The sequence below is a fragment of the Ranitomeya imitator genome, chromosome 8, assembly GCF_032444005.1.
Source record: "Ranitomeya imitator isolate aRanImi1 chromosome 8, aRanImi1.pri, whole genome shotgun sequence".
Taxonomy (NCBI): domain Eukaryota; kingdom Metazoa; phylum Chordata; class Amphibia; order Anura; family Dendrobatidae; genus Ranitomeya; species Ranitomeya imitator.
In genome coordinates this window covers 145,156,583-145,181,796 of record NC_091289.1, presented here as the reverse complement: position 1 = coordinate 145,181,796, position 25,214 = coordinate 145,156,583, and the positions used below count along the sequence as shown (strand labels likewise).

The 25,214-nt window shown below is 43.6% G+C and overlaps 1 protein-coding gene across 1 annotated transcript in view; it reads right to left on the bottom strand.

Annotated features, from left to right (window-relative positions):
* Positions 1 to 23,183, bottom strand: part of LOC138648039 (calcium-activated chloride channel regulator 1-like) — a 68,355-nt gene extending 45,172 nt beyond the window's left edge. The window contains exons 1-5 of the mRNA XM_069737511.1: positions 22,999 to 23,183; positions 5,477 to 5,617; positions 4,565 to 4,715; positions 2,284 to 2,392; positions 918 to 1,104 (exon numbers count right to left, since the gene is read on the bottom strand). Coding sequence (XP_069593612.1) covers positions 918 to 1,104; positions 2,284 to 2,392; positions 4,565 to 4,715; positions 5,477 to 5,617; positions 22,999 to 23,157 — 747 coding nt within the window. The 5' untranslated portion in view covers positions 23,158 to 23,183. The remainder of the gene's footprint in view (positions 1 to 917; positions 1,105 to 2,283; positions 2,393 to 4,564; positions 4,716 to 5,476; positions 5,618 to 22,998) is intronic.
* Between the last annotated feature and the right edge of the window lie 2,031 nt (positions 23,184 to 25,214).

The window sequence follows — 25,214 nt, the reverse complement described above, 5'->3', positions numbered from 1 at the left end:
GGGAAGACTTTCCGCCCTGGACAGAAGGGACCATGTGACTGTTGGGGACAGAGAGGAAGAGAGAGGGGTGTGGTCAGAAAAGAGCGGGAGAGCAGAGCGCAAGACAGAGGGGACAGCTCGCCAGAGAGAGAGCAGGCTGCAGCGCTGCGCTCCCCGAAAGAGAGTGCTCCCCGTGAGGACAATGAGGCTGAAATACCAGCCGTAGTGAAGGCTGGACGTGAGAGTGTGAACTTGGAAGCCTCCGTAATCAGAAAAGACGTATCCCTTGACAGTGACCTGAGCGCGCAGCCCTGGTAACTGCAGTGACAAGCCAGGACCCCTGAGTGTGACAAGCAAACTGCTCAGTGTGTGTGTAGCATTGCTACTGCAGAAAGACTGCCAGGCTAATATACAGAGACTGTGCAGCAGAGTGGCTGTGTTACTTCCTGCTTCCAGCTCCACTGGGAGAAAAGACTGCAAAGACTTAACCCAGGAGTCTCCAGTTCCCAGGAGACAGAGGAGAGACTTCAGAATCTCAAGTGCTGCTGGTGACTGTACCCACGTTGGAATAAGGACTCTCCAGTCAGGACCTCCCTGGACTGATAAGTTACAAGAACACTCGTTAACCATTTCAATTACTGTTTACTGTTTGCTTTATCTCTATTAACCCCCTGTTTACTCCCTGCGAGGAGAATCGTACTCCTGTTAATAAATTCCACTCAACAGTTGGTCTGTCTGTTCCGTGCTGACATACTCAACCCTGCACCCTATTACAATCTAATAGGTGCAGAAATGATGTAGAAAATCTGCATAATTAAAAACTCCAAAAGTACTGCTGAGTCTATACTTTGTCTCCATTTTTTTCTACTTGTCCTTGGTTTGTCTGCATGTGCCACTTTTATCTATGCTCATGAAGAGATTAAAATGAAAATACGCACCGTGGGCAGCGCTTGTGAATACATTATAGAATCCTGGGAAAACTGCCTCGTATAATAGGGCACAAACACACAACCCTCTTCATAAAGTCCAGTTGCTACATCAAAGTTGCAAGCCTTTGTTGGACAGTTTTCTCCATGACATTCACTTGTTTTTACTATATTTGTACCTAAAATATCCAAGGAGCACCTATAAAAAACAAGAAAATGAGAGCTGTAAAATAGGCTTATCCAGTTATAGTCACTTCTGCATATCTTTGTCTTCTGTAACTTGCCAAAAAGTAAAGCAGCTGTCCACTATAACAGGAAAGGATGTCAATGACAGGTCCGTATTGCTCTACTAGCAATTATAGAGCTTGTGCTATCATTGAATGCAGCAGTGCCACTTGAGGAAACTTAAAGAAGTGGTCCACTACTTTTTGATTGATGACCTGTCATTGGGATAGGTCATCAATGTCTGATCGACCAGGGTCCGACACCCGGCACCCCCGTCGATCAACTGTTATTGGTGTCACAGCGGCGGCCACTGGCAGGAGGAATCACTTGCAGAGCTGGCCATCTTCTGGCAGTGGTCAAGGCTTGGTACTTCACATCCGCCTCCTATTTAAATCAATAGGAGGCGGATGTGTAGTACCAAGCCTCGACCACTACCAGAAGATGGCCAGCTCTGCAAGTGAGTCCTTCAGCCATTGGCTGCCACCGTGACACCAATTACAGCTGATCGGAAGTGGTGAGGTGTGTCGGACCCTGGCTGATCAGACATTGATGACTTATCTCAAGGATAGGTCATCAGTCAAAAAGGCCGGGATCACACTTGCGAGTTCGCCCGAGAAACTCGCCCGAGTTTCTCGCATCAATACCCTGCATTGCCGCTGGCACTAGGGACTGGAGCTTGCGGCTGCATCAGGGGCAGGCATATCATTGGTTCAACCTGTGCAGCCGCACAGGGGCACATAAGGAAAGGAGGACCATTTCCATCTCAAAAGTTGGTGGAATTTTGCATTATGATGAGCTATTGGGCTGCAAAAGGCCTATATATTGTTCTTTCACAGGGTCCATTTTGGTCTGTGTCCACCAGTGGGCTGCATAGAAATACATGCAGCCACAAACTCCGGTCCCGAGTGATGGCGGCAGTGCCGGATATTGATGTGAGAGACTCGCGCAAGTTTCTTGCATTGCACACGCAAGTGTGACCCCGGCCTAATGCTCAGAATCCTCAGCAATCATCTATTTAAATTGTCTCCAGTCTCTTCTGCTCTGTTAACTCCATTCCATCTACAAAGTAGCGGCTGTACTGAGCATTGCTGTGTCGTTCAGTAGAAGTGAATGGGACATTACTGCATTACCCAGCACAGTTGCATTTACTTACCTTGTTGCTTCTACTTTACTGTTTCCAGCAACATAGTAAGGTATTTCCTCATTATATTCATCATATACTCCCCATCGAAGATGTGCCCACTCATGGACAAACACTCTCTCTAAAAACCAAAATTAATGAATGTAACATAAATGTTCAATTTCTTTAGTAAATCTTTCATGAATATCTGCAGTTACTACAGATAGAAACATCATTTTCTATCAGTTTTATCCCCAATAGTTTACAGACTCATCACATTCAAGATTTTCATCTCTTCTAAATAGACAAGAAGATGTATTTCAATTAAAAGAAAATAGATTGTGAAAATGATTAGAAGTTAAAAAGTATGTTAGAAAATTTTGATACAACAAATACATTTTAGCTTCTAATCCTATGCTTCCGCCTCAAGAAATGCATTTCTTCTTAAATGAATGGGAAGCACATGTGGGGGCAATTGACTTTCCTAATGCTGTTTTTCCTTTTTACTCTACAACATGATTACCAGGGTGCCCATTAGGCTGGGTTCACATTACGTTACGGGCGTCCGTTAGATGGACTACGTAACACCACGGCATAACGCGGTGTAACGTTAATGCCGCCATTGAGTCCAATGTCGGATGCATCGCTAGTGCATGCCCACAATGGGCGTGTGCTAGCGACGTGCCGTCATTGAGTGACGAACCCTGGGACGCAGGCTGCAGCCTTTCCAGGTCCGTCACTGCTAGTGCAGATAGAGCATTTGCTAGCTCTATCTGCGCTAGTGCGCTGACATATCGGCCCTTGCGTTAACAGCAGCCCGTTAACGCATGTCTTGAACGGGCTGATGTCAACGCAATGTGAACCTGGCCTTACACTCTGGTAAAAATCAGAAGTGCTACAATGTCATAGATAAAACTCAATTTTATTAATATCATAATAAAAGAATTAAAAACAGAAAAAGTGTAGAATTTGAAAGAGGGACTAAAGACTATTGAATATTACCAGCGTACCACAAAAAATTCCCTATAACAATTAATCTCTAAACTCTTGCCATGAGAGTATTACCACAATATAGATGGTCAGGTACACACTCCTTCAAAGGTATACTAAGGTGCATAAAGAAATCTGTACAATTGGTATAATAAAGTGCTTAGTGCAGTTTTTCTTATTTACCGTATTTTCCGGCGTATAAGAGTACTGGACGACCCCCAACTTTTCCAGTTAAAATATAAAATCTTCTCAAAAGTCGGGGGTTGTCTTATATGCCGGGTGTCGTCTTATAGGGTGGGTGCGGAGCAATCTGCGGTCGAAGTATATAGTGGGGGGGAGTGGTCCCGATATCGAGGTGAGGGAGCGCCTCACCAGGAAGGTGTAAGTGAAGCACACTGTCAGAATCTGGGATGCAAGGGTTATGCAAAAAAGAGAGAGCGGTGCTGTGCTGTGCCTAGAAAAACACTCCTCTTTCACTAATCTGGCTCGCCCTTGTATCCTATTATCTCCTTCTCTGCCTCTGCTTTACTTACACCTTCCCGGTGAGGTGCCCCCTCACCTCGTCATTGGGGTCGCTCCCCCCACAATATGCGGCGACCGGAGATTACTCCGCATCTGCCCTATAAGACGACACCTGGCGTATAAGACGATACCCGACTTTCGAGAAGATTTTCAAGGGTTAAAAAGTAGTCTTATACGCCAGAAAATATATACACTCGCTTGGCCCTTGTAAAATAATAAAGCCTATATTCCCCTCCTGTGCCGATGCAATTCCCACGGATTTGGCACTCACGGTCCCAGGGCTCTTGTGCGGTTGTTGTGACACTTGACCCCGGTGCCCAATCAACGCTGGCATCACTGTCCCCACCACCTGTCCAATTGAGCAGGAAGAGGAAGCCCAAGAGCAGCTGCAGAACGGACTTCCTCCTCATGTTTGATTTGTCTGAAGGTGGAGACAGTGACACCAGTGCTTTTTGGGCGCCGGCATCATGTGTCACAACACCCGCACGAGAATATGGGACTACGAGTGCCGACAGCGCAGGATCACTGCCAGCATGGGAAGTGAGAATAGGCTTTATTATTTTATTGGGGCAAACATTTTAATCAAGAAGGGTTTGTCCTAGTAGTGGACAACCCCTTTAAAGCCCCTAATACTATTTAACAAAAGTTTTCTAAAAGTCAAGGTGTGAATCATATCTCGGGTTACATTTGGTGCATATATAATGTTTCATAATATTAAAACCTAATTAAAAGAGGTACAAAAAGAACTAAAGTGAATAGTGTTACAGTGTTCAACCTAATAGATAAACAGGAAATAAATCACCTCTTGGTCCATACACCGAGAGTAAGCTGTCATCCAGTAGGAAGTCTGGGGTCAGGTGGATATATCTTCCTGGTTCTCCACATTGTCCATACTGTAAGGTGTATGGATCATAGCCATATTTCAGATATGGGTTTGTAATAATTATATCTGCCTGAAAAGTAAAGAGAGGTACGTTTATCAATGTTTTGTGCAAAGAATGTAATAGAAAAGCTGAAGTTTCTCTTTCAACTTAAAGGCATAATCCAGAAGATGCCAAAAATGTTGCCAATGTTATTAGCAGAGGTGTGCTCAGGTGGCCTCACTCTAGTAGTTTTAGAGTCAACAATGGATGTGACATCGGGTCACCATGGCAACGATCGGGACACCTTGTAACGCCACGGGGTCTGCGAATCAGAGTCAGAGAGGCTGTGAGCCCTCTGCCGGCTTCAAGAATGCTGTAATTGTGTTCAACTGCAGCATTTTAGGGGTCAAAGTGCCAGGGACAGTCTGTGACCACTCCTGGCACTTAGAGCCGAGTGTCAGCTGCCAGAATCAGCTGACACCTGGTGGCGATCAACCGCACCCCCACCACCCCCCATGTGCGCGGGTGATCGCGATGACGTAATATTCCGTCCATGATCTTATAGGCCCAGGGCACATGGACGGAATATCACATCCGATGTCAGAAAGGGGTTAATAATATTGGTCTTTTCATATTGGCCAGGGAGATGATCTGGGTCCCATTATGATCCTGGTTTAGGTGTGACTGAAAATCCCACACCTACTATGTAGAAACATTAAGGTTTGTCTGATGCAGTCGCGAGTAAATAATTGATATATATAGTAATATGATGGAAACTATTTAGGATGTGGTTAAGAACACACTAAAGATGGGGATACTTTCTTAGCTGTTGCAATCCCTTAACTGCTCACCGTGTTGTAGGTTTCTGTCCCTGGTTTTGTATAATTATTACTTGGTGTCCATGTAGATGGGATAAGGATTTTAACACTTCTGATATAAAGTCTTTTCCTTGTGGCCTGAAATAAATAACTTGTTGCTTCTTTCACCATTTCCTAGAATATAAATAAGAACAAAACATTGCTTAGCATTTAGCATATACTACATATTGTCAAAGCAAAATTCACCAATGCGCATTAGTCAGACAGCATTGTGATTGACAGTAGACATCAAATTGTAACGTGCTACTTTTACAGGGAAACTGTCGATTATTGCTGCCCAAATTGAAGCAGCGTGAATCAAAGCCTGACGGCCTGATTGCAGGCAGCAATGTTTTTCCCTCAAACACAGAGAAAACATAGTTTGAAGATGTCTGTTCCATATGTGTATAGCAGGAGAGATCTGTCAATCAATTAGAGTGGTGTGGGAAGACCTCAACCGGGCGGTGCTGGACTAGTTGCTTCTATACCTATGGTCGCCAGCCAGAACTTTCAATTATGTTTTCTCTGAAACACTGGAAAATTTCATAGAAAAAAAAAACCTGACAATTATGTAACCAGGCTCTGATTCATACTGCCTGTGGTTTGAGCAGCATGAATCCACTGACAAGTTCCCTTTTAGGCTATGTTCACATGTTGCATTTTTTGCTACCTTTTTAATACAAATTAAAAGCTGCCAGTAAAAGCTATGAGATTTCAGAAATCTGATGAACACGCTTTTTTTTATCTGACTCCATTGGAAAACTGCTGCTTTTTTTGAAAACTGCAGCCTGTCATTTCTTGTTTGTCAATGGAGAAATAAAGCAGCAAAAAAACAACAGATAAACATAGCCTAAGCGCTCGTTCTCATCTGCATATAAATCAGATGAGTGCAATCCGATAAAAAATCGGATTGCACTTTGACTAGTTATTCAATGATTCTGTGCTGTTCTGCATGTTTTTTCTCATCTTGAATCTAGATGAGAAAAAAATCATAGCATACTGCAAACTGCAAGTGGATGTATATATCGGATGAGACTGGCCAATGCCAGTCAATGGGTGCCAGAAAAAAATGCATGGCTTATGGACCATGCGCGTACCGCCTGATTTTTACGCACACATCTGCATTGTTGGGTCTGGTGTCTCTCATCTTCCTCTTTTCAATGACCCGTAGATTCTCTATGGGGTTAAGGTCAGGAGAGTTTGGTGACCAATCAAGCACAGTGATACTGTTGTTTTTAAACCAGGTATTGGTTCTTTTGACAGTGTGGACAGGTGCCAAGTCCTGCTGGAGAAAGAAACTTCCATCTCCAAAAAGCTTGTCAGCAGAGGGAAGCATGAAGTGCTCTAAAATTTCCTAGTAAAAATTGATTTGATTGGTTTTGATAAAACACAGTGGACCTACACCAGCAGATGACATGGCTCTCCAAACCATCACTGATTGTGGAAACTTCACACTAGACCTCAAGCAGCTTGGATTGTGGCCTCCACTCTTCCTCCAGACTCTGGGACTTTAATTTCCAAATGAAATACAAAATTTAATTTCATCTGAAAACACCTTGGACCACTGAGCAACAGTCCAGTTCTTTTTGTCCTTGGCTCAGGTAAGACACTTCTGGCATTGTCAATTGGTCATGAGTGACTTGACACAAGGAATGCGACACTTGTAGCCCATGTCCTGGATACATCTGTGTGTGGTGGCTCTTGAAGCAATGACTCCAGCAGCAGTCCACTCCTTGTGAATCTCCCCAAATTTTTGAATGGCCTTTTCTTAACAGTCCTGTGGTTATCCTAGTTGCTTGTGCACCTTTTTCTACCACATTTTTTCCTTTCACTCAACTTTCCATAAATATGCTTGGATACAGCATTCTGTGAACAGCCAGCTTCTTTAGCAATGATGACCTATTTTTGGCTTACCCTCCTTGTGGAGTGTCAATGACTGCCTTCTGGACATCTGTCAAGTCAGCAGTCTTACCCATGATTGTGGAGCCTACTGAAACAAACTAAGGGTACCATCACACTATACCATTTTGATCGCTATGACGGTACGATTCGTGACTTTCCAGCGATATCGTTACGATATCGCTGTGTCTGACACGCAGCAGCGATCAGGGATCCTGCTGAGAATCGTACGTCGTAGCAGATCGTTTAGAACTTTCTTTCATCGCTGGATCTCCCGCTGTCATCGCTAGATCGGTGTGTGTGACACCGATCTAGCGATCTAGCGATGCGATCCAGCGATGCGTTCGCTTGTAACCAGGGTAAACATCGGGTAACTAAGCGCAGGGCCGCGCTTAGTAACCCGATGTTTACCCTGGTTACAAGCGTAAAACTAAAAAAAAACAAACAGCACATACTTACATTCTGGTGTCCGTCAGGTCCCTTGCCGTCTGCTTCCCGCACTGTGACTGCCGGCCGTAAAGTGAAAGCAGAGCACAGCGGCTGTGCTTTCACTTTCACTTTACGGCCGGCAGTCTGTGAGTGCGGGAAGCAGAGGGAAGCAGATGGCAAGGGACCTGACGGACACCAGAATGTAAGCATGTGCTGTTTGTTTTTTTTTAGTTTTACGCTTGTAACCAGGGTAAACATCGGGTTACTAAGCGTGGTCCTGCGCTTAGTTACCCTATGTTTACCCTGGTTACCCAGGGACCTCGGCATCGTTGGTCGCTGGAGAGCTGTCTGTGTGACAGCTCCCTAGCGACCACACTACGATTTACCTACGATCACGGCCAGGTCATATCGCTGGTCGTGATCGTAGGTAAATCGTATAGTGTGACGGTACCCTAAGGGACCTTTTGAAATGCTTAGAAAGCCTTTGCAAATGTTTTTGTTAATTATTCTAATTTACTGAGATAATGACTTCTGGGTTTTCATTGGCTGTAAGCCATAATCATCAACATTAACAGAAATAAACACTTGAAATAGATCACTCAGTTTGTAATGACTCTATATAATATATGAGTTTCACTTTTTTTTTTGAAGAACTGAAATAAATTAACTTTGTGATGAGATTCTAATTTTGTGAGAAGCACCTGTATCCATCCATCCCTGAATATGAGATTGCTTTATTACTTAGAAAGCTAGTTTTAAACTACATAGAGATTACTGTATGTAAAAGATGATGTTATGCACGTCATACGAATGCTAGTTGAGAAAAATCGTATTGTACTCATATGACATTCACATGGCACTTGTCCTACTTTTCAGGATCAACATCGGAGGAATTTTCTTTTACCCAGATGAGAGCCAGCTCTAAGTCTTTCACTGCAGTCTGCTGACTAATTTTTTGCAACACTGGCCCACGTTTATATAAAATGGAATAAAATTTGCCGCCAAATTTTTAGCACAGACACTGCAACTTCACCAGTTCATAATTAACAAATGTGACATGCTAATATGAAAACTCATAGAAAAATTTTACATGTGTAACTTTTTAAGCATGCTTATTTTACCATTCAATGTTCGAAAAGAGCAGACAGACCAGTATAAAAATGTCGTACATTAATGCTACATTTTGAACATATTGAAACTTTTAAAGCACATTAATAATTAAGCTTGCTTAGTAAATGTATATGTTCCACGCGGTTATTAAGACAACTATTACCTGTGTAAAATTGACAATTTTTTGTGAATCTTTTATACAGAAGTTCATTCATAAATATGTCATACTTTACATCAAATGGTTAGGCACAGCCCCTATTCTTATCATTTTTAAGTTTTGGGATAGAAGCTGAAAATTGATGTTTATGCAATGATAAATTGGGCAAGAAACTGTTACAAATTGGGCAAAATTATAGGCAAAAACACAGTAATACATTTCCCCCGCTGTTGTAGTGTTGGGTTACAGGTTGACAGTACTTCAGGTACTCTTGTTCCGCTTAGTGAAATTTGAACTCTGGGCAGCAATATGTTTTAGGACATTTAACAAAAAAAATGGTAAGATGGCACTAGTCTATTAAATAAGAGTCAACACTAGCTTCATTTTTTGTTAGAAAAAACTGTAATCAAACTTACTGCAGGGATTCTTTCAAGATGCTATAGCTTTCACCTTCAACATTGCCCAATTATAGCCAGTTTATGACCAAACAATAAAATTGTCTTACAGTTGACAACAAACTTATTCATCATCCAAAGATAATTAGGTTTATTAGCAAAATTTGCAAACCTTCTGCTGTTTGCAATAAACCAATCAATCAACAACAATGTAAATATATCAGCACAAGTAATATAACAAGTGGTTTCACCAAATTCAGCAAACAATTGCTTTTACTGATTATGTAGTCTTCACTAAGTTTCATGACAAGTCTCTTTAAGGGTACCGTCACACAGTGGCATTTTGATCGCTACGACGGCACGATTCGTGACGTTCCAGCGATATATCCGTGACGTTCCAGCGATCTCGCAGTGTCTGACACGCTCCTGCGATCAGGGACCCCGCTGAGAATCGTACGTCGTAGCAGATCAGTTTAAACTTTCTTTCGTCGTCTAGTGTCCCGCTGTGGCGGCATGATCGCATGGTCTAACAAAGATGTGTACGATATTGTATACGATGTGCGCATAGTAACCAACGGCTTCTACATCGCACATACGTCATGAAATTATCGCTCCAGTGTCGTACATTGCAAAGTGTGACAGCAGTTTACGACGCTGGAGCGATATTGTTACGATGCTGGAGCGTCACGGATCGTGCCGTCGTAGCGATCAAAATGCCACTGTGTGACGGTACCCTAAGTACTCAGAAGAGCATCTTTGGCTGATAAGATGCATAACAAGACACTAGCTTTTGACATGCAAATTGCCTCTTCTGAGAAAAAGAGGACTTAAACACTATAGCGCCACCTGTTGGAAGTAGCGATCCTACAAGTCACAATCAACCCTTTAACGAGTCGTGCAATATGACTTAGGAAAAAAGCCAAATCATTATCTCAATTCGCAGACACGGTGTTTCGGGCTGTTGGCCCTCGTCAGTGCGAAGCATGAGAACTGATTTGGCTAGATGAGATGCTCTGGACTGGGGTATAAGGGGTAACGTTTCTCCTTATGGAGAGTGACATACCATCTCTAGCTTGTCAAGGTAAGGAGGCTTATTCGCCGTGCAATGCTCCTCTGGGAAATATAATATGCAAATTGCCTCTTCTGAGAAAAAGAGGACTTAAACTCTATAGCGCCACCTGTTGGAAGTAGCTTTTGACAGTAATCCTTAGCCCGTCTTAGCCCGTTTCTCAGGGGTAATGTCCTGCAGCTCATTCTTATGTTTGCATGCTGCAACCACCTTCTTCAAATCACAGCCCATCAGGCGATCGTTAGGAAAAATGCTTTTACATGTGGTGGATGAGATTTGAGGTAATACTGAGTAACTAAAGCTATAAACATCATAGATACAATATTAATTTAGGATTTTTTTTATTTGTGCTATGCAAAAAAAATCCGTAGGTAAGTCTTAAGTCCTTAAGAATGTATATTACAGAAACCATAATTTCTAAATACATTTCTCTTTTTTTTCTTCTAGTTAAGCAGTTTTTTTTAAATTCTTCATTTCTTAGTAATATATTTCATAACACCATCATCCATATGACTCATAAGAGAGTCATAAGAGTCATAAGAAAGTTCAAAATCCATCAACTTCAAGAAGGAAATTCAGAATGACTGTAAGGAGGAAATGATTATGCTCAACATTAAAAGGTGGCTCTCATCTCGTACATTTATGGCACATTCACTATACATATTATAAATGCATATTAGAAAGAAAATGAAAGAAAAAATAAAGCCAAAATAAATTTCCAATATTGTTGTGAAAATCTAAATTTACATAACCCATTAAAAAGCCTGCATTTTTAAAGGATTAGAAGGATATTCTCATCTTTTACGTTTATGGCATATTCACATCTACTTCAATATTGGGACCCTGATGCTCGCTGCTTTCAGTGAAGTGTGGTTTGGTATTCTCATACAAATGAATAGGAATCTATTTATATGTAGCTTAGTCCAGAAACACTTGGAAGACGGCACTGTATATACCCTAAAAATTAGCATTTTGTTCACAGAAAGTACATTTATCTATTTTGACAAAAATAATATTTCAATGTAATTTGTAATGAACAATGTTTCCATGATTAATGTGAGAAGCATAGTCTGAAGCATAGATCAGAATATCATCTAGATAACCACTATTTGACTAAAAGTTTAATTGAAAATACTATTCACAATATCTGTAGAATCCGTGGGAGGTTTACTTAAACCGAAAGACAAAATCAGATACAAACTAATGATGACTCTCAAGAGTTTTGTTTCTTTTGATCACTATTTGTGATGAGCGAATTTGTTTGAAAAGCGATCGCCAAACATAAATTAGGAACAAATATGGCACATTCGGATTCGTGATCGGAAACAACAGCAAAATGTAATAAAATCGGAAATATTCAGTAAAAAGCGAGGGAAAATATTTGCCAGTTGCCACTAAAGAATTTTCAGCTCTTTGGCTATGATAATGGTATGAGCGTAGGGCACGTGTTTGATGAGGGGGGAGGGTTTGTGTAGCGTGCTTGTAAACTGTAATTAATTTTTTTTCTAACTTTATGTGTGCACATTGCATCTAGCCAAACAGGAAGCAACCACAATGTCCTAACACAATGGCTTTTGTCTTTGGCTGCTGAAAACACATGTCCCTCTCCATATAAATAGCGGACATCTTGTTTTTGCACCATTTTGACACTGTAACAGCGCACAGAAGCTGCTTCTGATGCTGGGACTGTTTGATGCTAGATTTTAGGACGTTAGCTAGGTCGTTGTTTATCAGTCAGATAGTTTAGCTAGCTAGTGTCCTGTAGCCCGCCTTATGCCACATTGTAATTTTGTGGCTGTGAAATGAAGCTGTCTGCAGAGCTCATGCACATTAAAAAAAATTCTGCTGCTAAACGTTATATATCAAGCCATATCCTGAATTGTAAATTTGGAGCGGTGAAACAAAGCTGTCTGCAGACCTCACGCACATTTAAAAAATCCCACCATCTCCGCACTGCACAACCACGGCTCACCGCAATCAGGCAGTGTTAAAATTGATCTGCCTCTGAGCAATGGATGTCTTCGCTGAATGTGCATCCAGGGAAGGCCGTGTCCAATAATGGTGCAAACCTGGTGTTAGGTGTCGAGTTCCCGCTGCTGCACAGGGGGAATCTCGAACCACCTCCGCTGCGGTCTCCCATTCTTCTCCAGCTGCAGTGGAGCCTGCTCAGTGGAGACGTCGGTCCCAGCGTCTGGCTCAGTCAGATACTGTGCGCTTGGTTACTGCTGATCTTCCAGCCTCAACTCCCCTGGACAGACCCCATGCCTCCTTAATTATGGCCAGCATCCAGGGTTCCTGTGCCTATGCCTGTGTCTTCCGCCGATTCCAGGGTAGCAGACTGGGCTGTTGAGGCACGTGACATTTGGGACCACACTCAGGATGCCATCAGGGCCTCCAAGGAGAGAATGAGGTCCTCTGCGGATGCACATCGGCGCCCTGCTCTGACCTTTGCTCCTGGCGACTTAGTGTGGCTCACCTCCCGTAACATCAGGCTGTGAGTTGAGTCCACTAAGTTTGCACCTCGCTACTTGGGTCCCTTCAAAATCCTGGAACAGGTTAACCCTGTGGTCTACCGTCTGGCCCTTCCTCCATGCCTGGGTATCACTGACACCTTTCATGTGTCTCTTCTTAAGCCCGTTCACATGTCCCGGTTTTCTGAGTCATCTGCCTTGACATTGGGTTCATCTATGGATGATTTTGAAGTGAACACTGTTATGATCAGGTGGCCTTGGAGCAGCATGAAAACCTTCTCTGGAGTAGGTGGTAACTTATACTAACCGCAAACCCTAATCCTATCACCGCAACTAGAAGTAGCCGTGGGGTGTACCTAACAAAACCTAGACACCTCGACACAGCCTAAGGACTAAATACCCCTAAAGATGGAAATAGGAAAACTATCTTGCCTCAGAGTAGACCCCCAAAGGATAGGCAGCCCCCCACAAATATTGACTGTGAGTTGGAGAGGAAAAGACCCACGCAGGCAGAAAACAGGCTTAGCAAAGGAGGCCACTTCTAGCTAAATAGAAAAGGACAGGACAGAGTTCTGTGCGGTCAGTAATAAAACCCTTCCAAAATATCCACAGCAGAAATTACAAAAACTCCACCATATAACTAAAGACGTGGAGAGTATAACTGCAACTCCAGAGAATCCAACCAGACTGAGAAAAACAGCTGACAAAGTCTAAGCTGGACAAATAGAAACAAAAGATCAGCACTGAAAATAAGCACACAGCAAGTGTGCTTCAGAAAAAGAAACAGACACTTATCTTTGCTGAACTGGCAGCTAAGCAGGTGAGGCCAGGCAGAGATCCAATACTTCCAAAGAAACATTGACAACTGGAAAGGGCTAATGAATCCTGCACACTTAAATATCCCAGTCAGAACAGCAATTAGCTGATACACCTGGCCAGTGCTGTGACTCAGAGACAACTGCATTCCCACCTACAACCACTGGAGGGAACCCAAGAACAGAATTCACAACAGAATGCTATCTTGGGGTGTAAGGTGGTACGTGGCAAGAAATTTTATTTGATGGAATGGAATGACTATTGCCCAGAGGACAGGTCCTCGGAGCCTGCTGAGCACATTCGGGCTCCACAATTCATTGCTGCCTTTGAGCATAGCGAGGCCCAAGGAGAGAGGGCCCTTGGAGGGGGGTAATGTTAGGTGTCGCGTTCCTGCCACTGCACAGGGGGAATCTTGAGCCACCTCTGCTGCAGTCCCCCATTCTTCTTCAGCCGCAGTGGAGCCGGCTCAGCGGAGACGTCGGTCCCAGCGTCTTGCTCAGTCAGATACTGTGCGCTTGGTTACTGCTGATCTTCCAGGCTCAGCCATTACCAGCACTGTTCAGTGGCGAGCAGATGCTCCTGGGACTAAGTCCTGCTTTTTCACTATTGAGCATGCCCAAGGGTCATCCTCTCATTGGAGGTCGGGGGTCACATGCTCAGGTCCTGAAACAGTTCCAACTGGACCACTAGGAAGGTCCTGGAGAGCTTCCTCTGTAAAAGGTTTGCATGGTCATGCGCTAGTATCAACCTATGTTCATGTGTGTATGAGCTTAGCTACCTTGTGGTCTTTGTCAGCATGTGCTCAAGGTCGGATGTAAGCCGTTAGAATTCCAGCTCCTCCGGAGAGGAGTTTGTGTGTATGAATTCAGGGCTGGCGTATAGCCACTAGAATGCTGGCATCGCCGGAGAAGAGTTGTTTGAGTGCTGTTGCTGACTGTACGACCACTGTACACTACCTGCTCAGTTTATGAGCTTTGATCCCCTGTGAGGTTAACAGGGCACAGCGTCTTCTTTAATCCCAGCGACTCAGTGAAGTAACAGAGTTGGCTCCTGTGCAGCCCAGGTGACGGAACCCATGTCTATTCAGGTGTAGTGACGCCATGTAGTGCCGCCATTTACTAGCAGCAGGTTCCACTCCTGCATGGTGGACCTCGGGCAGCGAACGAACCTATTCTACCTCAATATTTACTCGGTGTGTTCCACCAGCCCTAACACCTGGTGATAGTTCTACGACGATAAAAGCACACATACGTGCCTTGCATGGCTCACGTTCTCAACCTAGTGGTACAGCATTTTCTCTGCCACTATCTTGGCCTGGGTCAGCTGCTGCACAAAGCACTGAAGCTGTGTGCCCACTTTCACTGTTCGCACTCTCTTGTCATTGACTTGCATTGATACAGAAGTCTTTGTTCATGCTAGTTAACAGGTTGATATGTGATGTGCCGACATGGTGGAATTCCACTCTGCACATGTTGCAGTGACTGTGGCAGCAGCAATGAGCCCTTATGCAGTATGTCATGTTGTATTGCCTGGGCCAACACAGTACAGATGTGGTGCATATCACGTTTACAGAGTGTGCACAGATTAAGAACCTCTGCATGCTTCTGCAAAGTTTCAAAATGGTTACTAAGATGGTTAGCACTGACGATGCCATCATCAGCATCACTATTCTGGTCATCTATATGCTTGAGTAGACTTTGAATAGCCTACGAGAGGAGGTGGTGCTCCCAGAGGAAGAGGAGGAAGCTGAGGAGGATGTGGAAGAGATAACATTGTCTCAACGTTCCAGACTGTTGTCACACAGGCGGGTGCCAAGGGTGGGTGGATTACTGCTCTCAATCGGGGCTGGTGATAACAAACAAACTGTTGTTAGTGAAGGTCCAAGATCCAAGAAACAAATGGGGGAGGAAGATACGATGGGCGAACAACTGTCAGGAGAAGAAGAGGATAATCATCCACTCTCTGTTGTTCGTGGTTGGCGGGAGGGGATGGAGGAAACAATCATCAGTGTTACCCTGTCACCCACACAGCATGGGCTTGGACCTCATGAAAAAGCCCAACATATAAGTATCTTCTTGCTACACTATCTGCAACATGATCCCCGCATAGTTATGATTTTGAAATAGTGCTGACTACTGGGATGCCACTCTGTTAAATCCACGTTATAAGACCAAATTTTTACAGATGCTTCCCACCCTGGAAAGTGACCTGCAAAAGCTGGAGTATCGAAACACGCTTTTACACATCCTTAAGAGAGGTTTTCCCCAAGACAGCAGTGAGGCACACAGTGTGCATAGCAGATGTAAGCTTCCAACATCCGGCATGTCAATTCGTCAACTCCAAAACATTAGCAGCAGCAGTAGTGTAAGTGGAAGAAGCAATTTCTGTGTGTCCTGTGACACTTTTATTAAGACCAGCTCATGCACCAGCACAACAGAATCCAAGTCTAACATATGGTGAATGAATGGAGAGGATGGTGCAGGAGTATCTAGAACTGAATATCAATACCATCAGGGAGGGTTTGGAGCTTTTCACATTTTTGTTTTCAAAAATGGATGAGTGGCCTGAGCTCGACTGTCACCCCTTGGAGGTTTTATCATGCCTGGTAGTCAGCGTTCTATCAGAATGTTTCTCCAGTGCTGCTGGTGGTGTCCTGATGGATAAGAGCAGCCAGCTATCCCCTGAAAGTGTAGACCACCTAGCTTTCATCAAGATGAACAATTCATGGATCTCCAAGGACTTTTGCTCAACAATTGCAGACTGTACAGACTAGGCAATGTGGCATTTATTATTGTGCTGCATTAATCTTGTGTAATTGCACTTTGTGTTATCTTTAATGTGGCTCCTGTGCCTGCTGTTGCTGTTGCTGCTGAAGATGTTAATGCAAATTTGTGGAAATGTGAACAATCATGATTGGTCTCCATCTGCTGGGTTGGCTGTGGTGGAAGACGTGTTGGTCCTTATTATGCTATTTCTACTCTCATGAAATTTATGCCACTTTGATGGTTTCAGGCCCTCATTTTTGAAATTTGTAAACTCCTGGTTGGGTGTCTATCTGTTGGGTTGACTGTAATGAAGGAGATATTGTGCTCCATTATACTATTTCTACTCTGGTGAAATTGATGCCACTTCAGTGGTGCCAGGCCCTAATTTTTGGAAATGTCAATACTCCTAGTTGGGTGTCCATGTGATGGGTTGGCTGTAGTGGAATAGATGTTGATCCTCTTGTGAAATTGATGCCACTTTGGTGGTGTCTGCCAATAATTATTGGAAATGTGCAGAGTCCTGATTGGGTCTCTCCATTTATTGGGTTGGCTGTAGTGGAAGAGATGTTGATCCATTTTATACTACTGTGATGAAATTGATGCCACTTTGCTGGTGTCTGCCACTAACTTTTGTAAATGTGTAGACTCCTGATTGGGTCTCCTTCATGTGTGGTGACTGTAGCAGTAGGTCTTCAAGACTGTAAGGCCTCCATTTGCCTTTCAGTCAACTACCCGTGTTACTATCCTTAGATTTTTCTGACAATAGTATTCCATGAAACTGATATTTGTGCCAACTGAGTGTGGCTGAGCATAAAAGCAGGTTGAGCTGTTGTATGTGGTATCAGGGCTCCCAGGACAGCAGGCCTACACCAATCCCTCACCCACCTCACCTTAATTTGAAGTTCAATTAAAAGCTGTAAATGCTGGCCAGGCCCCGATACCTCAGGCATGGCTGATTGCTGCCATGCCATGCTACAATTTGTACTGTGGGTGAATAGAGGCCACTTTCCTGGTGTCTGTTCCTCATTTAATGTGTTTCGGCAGCTTTTCGGCCCATTTGAAGGTGTTGTGTATGCGTTCGTTATGCCTCCCATTGACTTGAATGGCGTTCGGCTATTATTTGATGAATAAATTGGCAAATGTTCCAAATTTGGCAATCGTAATCCGAACAGAACATATCTAATCACTATCTTTAACTATTTTCTTTCTCTAATCTGAATGTTGTTATACTGCCCCAGATACCACTCCAAAATCTAGTTTATTAAACCAAAGGAGCACCCAACAACTGACTGTGGAGTATACTTATTTTTTTAAGTAATTTTATTAGTATGTGAACAGGTGTTCAGCTCACTGTGGGAGCTAACTATTTGCTATTGCTGGTAAAAGTCTACTGCTTCTCAACTCCTATGCTCTACACGTCCAGACTATACATTTATTGTTTAGCCAGTTGATATTGTGTGGATGCAGGTCAACATGGTTATACTAAACTATTCCATGCACATTAGATTAAAGTTGATGAAAATGAGCGATTTCAAGAAAAATGATAGCTCATTGGGTAAAACCATTAGAACGAAAAATATTTTTTGATGACTGATCACATACGATCATCATTTAATACAACACACCGGTGTTTAATTTTTTTTAACTAAAGTTGCACAGAACATCTTTAACCTTTTGTTAAAATATTCCCAGGAAGATTGTTCGTTCATTACCAATGTGATTGAGCATATTTGGCCAGGATGAACGACTAATATAGGAAACATAAATGAAGTTGTGTATGGCTGTGTGTGTCAGCATTGCAATAGTTTGTTTAAATGATTGTTAGCCAGCAACATACTTTAATCTTAAAAAAATATATATATATTTGGTATCACTACATTCAGAAAAGTTCGATCAAATAAAATATTTAAATAATTCACCTGATCAATAGCCAAAAAAATTCCAAAACACTAAAATTATATTTTTGGTCACTGCAATTCCACAAAAAATGTTGTATCCAATCAACCCTGAGGTTAGGGAAAAAAAGGGAACAACGCCATGCATGATCTAACTGCAGTAGAAACTAGGTGTAAATTGCACGCTTATATAATTGCACTCACCTAGTCAAAGGCGAAACTGAAGCATCGAAAGGGGATCCGACAGGAATCCAAGGGAAACAGTCTGCAGCTCGGCCAACTGGACACTCGGAAAAGGCTCTCAGACATTCGTGGTAAAACAGTAGATAGCAAGGAAAATCCCAGTATGTAGCCAGCGCTCCCGTATAGAGATTCTCATAGATGTTATATATAAATATCTGCTTTATTGTGGTAATAAAACATTACAGGACTGACATTTTTTATTTCCTAAATAAAGCAGATTTTTATATATAACATCTATGACAATCTCTATATGGGAGCGTTGGCTACATACTGGGATTTTCCTTGCTATCTACAAAAAATGTTGTAACAAGCGATCAAAATGTCACATCTATCCCAAAAATGGTATCAATAAAATTGGTAATAGTTTATAGCAAGGAAGTCAATTGTGGTGCTCCTGAAGGTCCAGGCACCACAGAGGTACTGCTTCTCAGCCAGAGATGTGGTATACCAACTCTCTGGTAAGAAGGGAACTTTGTACAGAACTCTAACACTCGCACCCAACAGACACCAGTTTAGACGGGGCATCTGGATGAACCCTTGGGGAGGATGGCCTCTTCCCAGTCTAGATAGGAAGGGGTGTTGGGGAGTGGGTGGAGAAGGTAGGAAAAAGGGGAGGAGCTAATCAGGCTGGAAAAGTGTGAGAGCAGTTGGTCCTGAGAGACCAGAGGTGAAGGAAGTCAGAGGCGGAGGGGAAAAGAAGAGGAGCTTGTTGGGAACATCAGCTCAGGCAGAGATTGTGATAGGAGTGAAGCTGAGCAGACATGGGGGTCTGCAGCTCCAGACAGACTGAGAGAGAGCAAGAGAATTGAAAGGAAGGAGAAGAAGCTCCCGGTAGAAGGGGTTCCAGGAACACGGGAAGTGCAGAGGCCACCTGTGAGATCTGTTTCCAGGCTGACCAGCATCAATGGAGGGACCAGGCTGCAGTGGGGATCCGGCCCCTGAATTAGTGGGAACACTCCAGGCTCCAGCTAAGAATCCGGAAGCAGCTGTGATTGCAGGTGCAGCAGCCACATTTGCACCTACTCCCTGAAAAGGTGAACATATAGGGTCCAAGGGACAGAGAGTATGTCACCCGACACTGGCTTGGGACACTGGGTGGCGAGCGCCGAGACAGCGGAGGCGATAGCCAGTGCAGAAAGACAGCCAGGAGAGGCATACATATAAGTGGAGTTCTGGACAGGTGCCCGACTTGCTGGAGAGTTCTCTGGACTTCTTACATGGAGGACACAGCACCCCAGCTGGGGGCCTGAACTGTAAGCAAAGCTGTGAAAACAGCAACCTGCTGTGTCCTTCCATTTCTTTCCAGTATCACCTACTCTGCACCTCTACCTGTCTATAACATTTCCACTCACATCACTCACAACCCTTGGGACCTTGCTTCACCTGTGGGAAGCGTTACCATCCTTGCTGAAGTAACATTGCCCCAAAGGACCCCTTTAAGCAGCGTCGGTCTCCTCTGACCGAAAACCATAGGTGGCGTCACGAACACAAACTTTATTCAAATCCCTTTAAGGACATTCCCTTTAACATGGGTGCCCAGGGCCACGGATGGGTCGCTGCCACCGTGACATCCTCTTTAAGCTGACTGTACCCAGGCGTTCCATTTTGGCGTCACGAACAGGATGGACCGACCCATTGGAATGGGTCCTGTGCGCCATGGACTGTAAGGGACTGTGTGAAATTGTTTAATGGCTGCCATTATTGCACCACGAGGTTGATAGAGAACAAGGAGGTGTTGCCATGGGTGGAGCTCAAGAACCAGCGCAAAAACTGGATCCACCCCTACATAGACTTTAATGCCAACAAAACATGTCCATCAGGAGGACTGACCTGCCCCCGGAGATGGCCGGCGGGAAAGTGGAGAAGAGACTGCCAACGAAGTGAAAAGACGGAGGAAGACACGGGAAAGGGTGGCCGCAGCATGGCTGCATGCTACCCAGTAGAAGCGATGGCGGACAGCAGTGGAGAGCTGCCGGGACCTGCCGACACCAGAGAGGATGCTCCCGGTCAACTACAAGAAACCCCGGACCACCTTGGATCTGGAGCTCCTCAGCACAGAGATGGAGGAGCTAGCCCGACTCCTGGTGGACCCAGATGACAGCGGTGGCCGCATCGAAGGAGTCCCTGATCAAAAGGATGACGAGAGCACAGCAACGAAACTTACTACCAGCGCTCACAACCCCGGCAGAGCCAGAAAGAGCGGCACTGCTGAAAAAGATGGCAGCACCGACGAAAGACCCGGAGCATGCACCTTAAACCCCAGCGGAGCCGGAAAATGAAACGCTGCAAAAGGAGATGGCAACACTGCAGAAGTCAACCCTGCGACCAGCGCACCTGACCCCAGTGGAGGCAGAAAACAACACCAGCACTGAAGAGACAGGTATGCAAACTGTCCTGGTAGTTAAGGAAATCTTGGTGGGACCCCTAGAACCCCCGCCAATCCTACTGCCTGGCCAGGTAGCAACAACAGTAACCTGGGACCACATGACAGATCTGGGGGTTGCACTTACTGACCAACTTGTGCCTGAACCCTTGCCCCTGAAAGTGTGCAGACAAAAAGAAACTATACGCCAGAGGCACCCTAAAACTGACCTTATGGGATTCCCAGCAAGTAGGCCTTGGTTTGCCATCCCAGTGGAACGTTATGATCTAGAATTTTCCCAGTCAGGGAGTAGCAGTTACCAGGAGCTACCCTGGCAAAGAAAATAGACAGTTCCTGAAAGTTCCAATGACTGCTGAATGCTATAATTGTTGAAGTTTGAAAGTTAAAAGTTAACCTGCCAAGGTTTCTGCTTTAAAAGTTTGTTTATTTGAAAAGACACTGAGGACATGGACAGTGAATGGTCCACAAACTTTCTTGTAAATAGTTGACACCTTCATTCACAACCCTGGGGACCCCGCTTCACCTGTGGGAAGTGTTACCATCTTTGCTGCAGTAACATTGCCCCAGAGGACCCCTTTAAGCAGCGTCGGTCCCCTCTGACCGAAAACCACAGGTTGCGTCACAAACACAAACTTCATTTCAAACCCCTTTAAGACCTTTCCCCTTTTACTTGAGTGCCCAGGGCCACAGACCAGGTTGCCACCACCGTGACAGCCACTTTAAGTATCGGACCGGGTACCGAGTACCCCACGGCCCTGGCGGGTGACTCACAATGGTGATTGCATCCAAGAATGTACAGATATTCTGTATTATTCACAATAATTGCGAACTGACAAGAGTAATAGTTCCCTCTAGCCTATACTGCAATCATCAAACCACTGTACCCAAAAGATGTGAAATGAAACCATTATTCTTTAGTGACAAAAAATTAAAGGAGTTATCCAGGCTTATCCCTAGGATAGGTCATCATCAATATCAGATCAGTGGGAGTGTGACACCCGGAAGTGGAACAGCACATCTACGTCAACTGTACAGTGGTTGTGGACAGCTACTGCATAATCACACTTATTCAAAAGAATAGGGTATATCTGCAGTACGCCATTATCAGCAAAGTTCCCCAAATCTACATACATGCAGGGAGTATTATCTCATGCAGTTTTATCACAAATTCTCATTGCTTTGTGATGCCATTTTCGACTGTGTTGACCGTGTGACATCTGTTTCCCCTATATGAGTTGCTGAGCTAAAAAACATGTTGCAATTCACAGTAAAACCATGTAAAGTTTTCCATGTCTTTTACTATGCAGCATAGGAGCCTTTATTCATGGATCCTGACCTGTAGTGAATTATTAATCAACATTCTCAACTGAACTTTATCAATTGACTCTACTATATCAAAAGGATAGGGGATAACTTACTGATTGCTGGTAGTCCAAATATTGGGACCCTAGTAATCCCAAGTACAGGGCTCTAGAACCCTAGTGTCAGGCTTTGCAGAACCTTGTCTTGAATGGAGCGAATAGATGTGCATGCTTCACCTCTACTATATTCATTGCCCTTGCGACCACCGAAAACTGTGTTTTTGTGTGATTAGATGTGGCCATAAATTCCCAACATACAATAGAATAGAGTATTCAGTATTGTAGCCAGGCTTTTCTGTAAAAGTGTCTAATATGCTGGTCAACCCCAGTGGCTACTGGTGCCCCTCACCCTCTGCTAACGATTCTCCTGCTTATCATATTAAAATTATATCAGAAAACCACATTATTCTTCAGCTAAAAGTAGTAGAAATAATAATTAAAAATAAGTTCTCTTGCGTCTATTAACATAAAATATTTTGTATATTTCACTAGATTTCTCATACATTTAGCACTATTGTCCTACCTGAATTTCCTCAATAATTCTGATATCTTCTTTCACTTCTGGATTGATCGCAAACACGATATCTTCGTATCCTCCATCGTTAACCTTTACCAAAGACCCTCCACTAGTATTAAACAAATAAGGGATTAATAGTGACACCAGCACATGACGGAGAGCCATCTTACATCTTACACAGCCGGATGTTGAAATCAGTTTCTTGAAAGATATAACACTGTCTTATCAATTGAACTTTGTTACATATTAGAAATTATGCGCAATAGATGTGCCATAAAGTTGTCAGCCACAGAACTGACCTAACAACTTCAAGGAAATGATTGGGATTAACACAATTGATTAGTTGTCTTTGCATACTGGGGATAATTTAGAGCAAAGATTGGATAGTTGAGATTTCTTACTGACTTGGGAATAGAGTTGAGCGAATTTGTTCGGATTTGGTCACCGAATCTGAATTTGACATATTTGTGCCATATTCGAACACTATTCGTGCCAAATGTATGTTTGATGATCGGTTCCGAACATATTCGGCACTTTCTACTCCCATTGACTCTAATGACGTTCGAATGTGTTCGATAAATATTACAAAAACAATATTAGATGCCGATCATATTCGGACCCAAATCCGAACAAATTCGCTCAGCTTTACTTGGGAACAGATAAGAAAGCTGTTAACATATGTCACAGTTTGATGACAACTAAACTAATGTGTGGAATTAAATGGATCCTCCAGTTCTTCACCAGGGAACCTCTCAAGGAGGTTTGAACCTCAAAGGTTGGATCTCCAGGTGCTTTGAAATGCCTGAATGGTACTGAGCTTAATCATTGATGTGGCACAGAAGAGTAGGCAAGTTGTAGCCATTGGTCAAACTTATGAAGTCAGAGAGTTATGAGAGGTATGATAAATTTAGTGGATAAGACAGTTGTCCAACACAGTGATCAAACCACAATGACAAAGATATCAACAAAAATCCATGGCGCGAATATTTTTTACCCTGTCTTTTGTATCTGGACTCATCCTTTGGCTTAGACAAAGAAATAAAAAAAAGACTTGAAGTAATGTCCAGGAAATGGCAACTGACCCACAGAGAAGGATCAGGAGGCCCCCTTCTTTCAAGGGGGTCCGACAACTTGCACCCACGTCAATCAGCTGTTAGCTGTATGTGCACATTATTCAGTGGCTGCACCAGGGTAATACAGATCAGCTCCTACTTATTTTAATATAATCGATCCATGCTCGTTAATGGACCAAAATTGGCCTGCTGAAAGTGTAACTGTCATTTTATAAACTTTTTTACATATTACAGATGCTGCATAGCATTGAGGCTGGGAACGCAGCCTCAGTGATCGGAGGTAACCTCGATGATGTCACCGCCAGTCACTGAGTCTGCACTCGCAGCAGCTCATTAACCAGTGGTTCTCAGCCTGGACAGTTGCATCTTGGCACCATCCAGGTTGAAAACTATTTCTCCCCCAGACATGGATTACAGAGTGGGACAGAACGGCAGATAGGTGAGGGATATTGTTGTTTTTTCATTTTAGTGTTAGTACAGGAGAATGAGGGCTTCGGTGGAATAGGCATTAGGTGAGTACAACTGTGTTTGTTATTTTTAAATAAAAAAGGAAAACTGTGCTTTGTTTTATCTCTCATAATGGACTTTATTCTGGCTGTGTCTTTATTTACCACTTAACTATAAGATTAGTAGTAGAGAGGTGTCTTATAGACACCTCTCCATTACCAAACCGTGGGATTGATGTCACCTGAGAATACAACGGTGACATCAACCCCACAAATATTAACCCCACTTGCCACCGCCGTAGGGCAAGTGTGAAGAGCTGGGCAAAGTTCCAGAATTGGTGCATCCAATAGATGTGCCTTTTCTGGACAGCTGCGGGCTGCTATTTTTAGGCTGGTGGGGACAGTATCCATGGCCTCATAAAAGTCCCCAGCTGTCAGCTTTAGAAAGGCTGGTTGTCAAAAATGGGGGGACCCCACGCCGCTATTTATTTAAATAATTTAAAAATATGGCATGGGGACCCCCCTATTCTTGACAACTAGCCTTGCTGAAGCTGACAAATGAGGGTTGCAGTCCCCAGCTGTGAGTTTTTACAAAAATTTTTTACAGTGCAGGAGCCGGGTAATGAATATTCTCATCAGCTGCTCCTACTCTCACTGTTATTAGCAGCAACAGGTGTTGGATGATGGGAGCAGTTGTCCCATC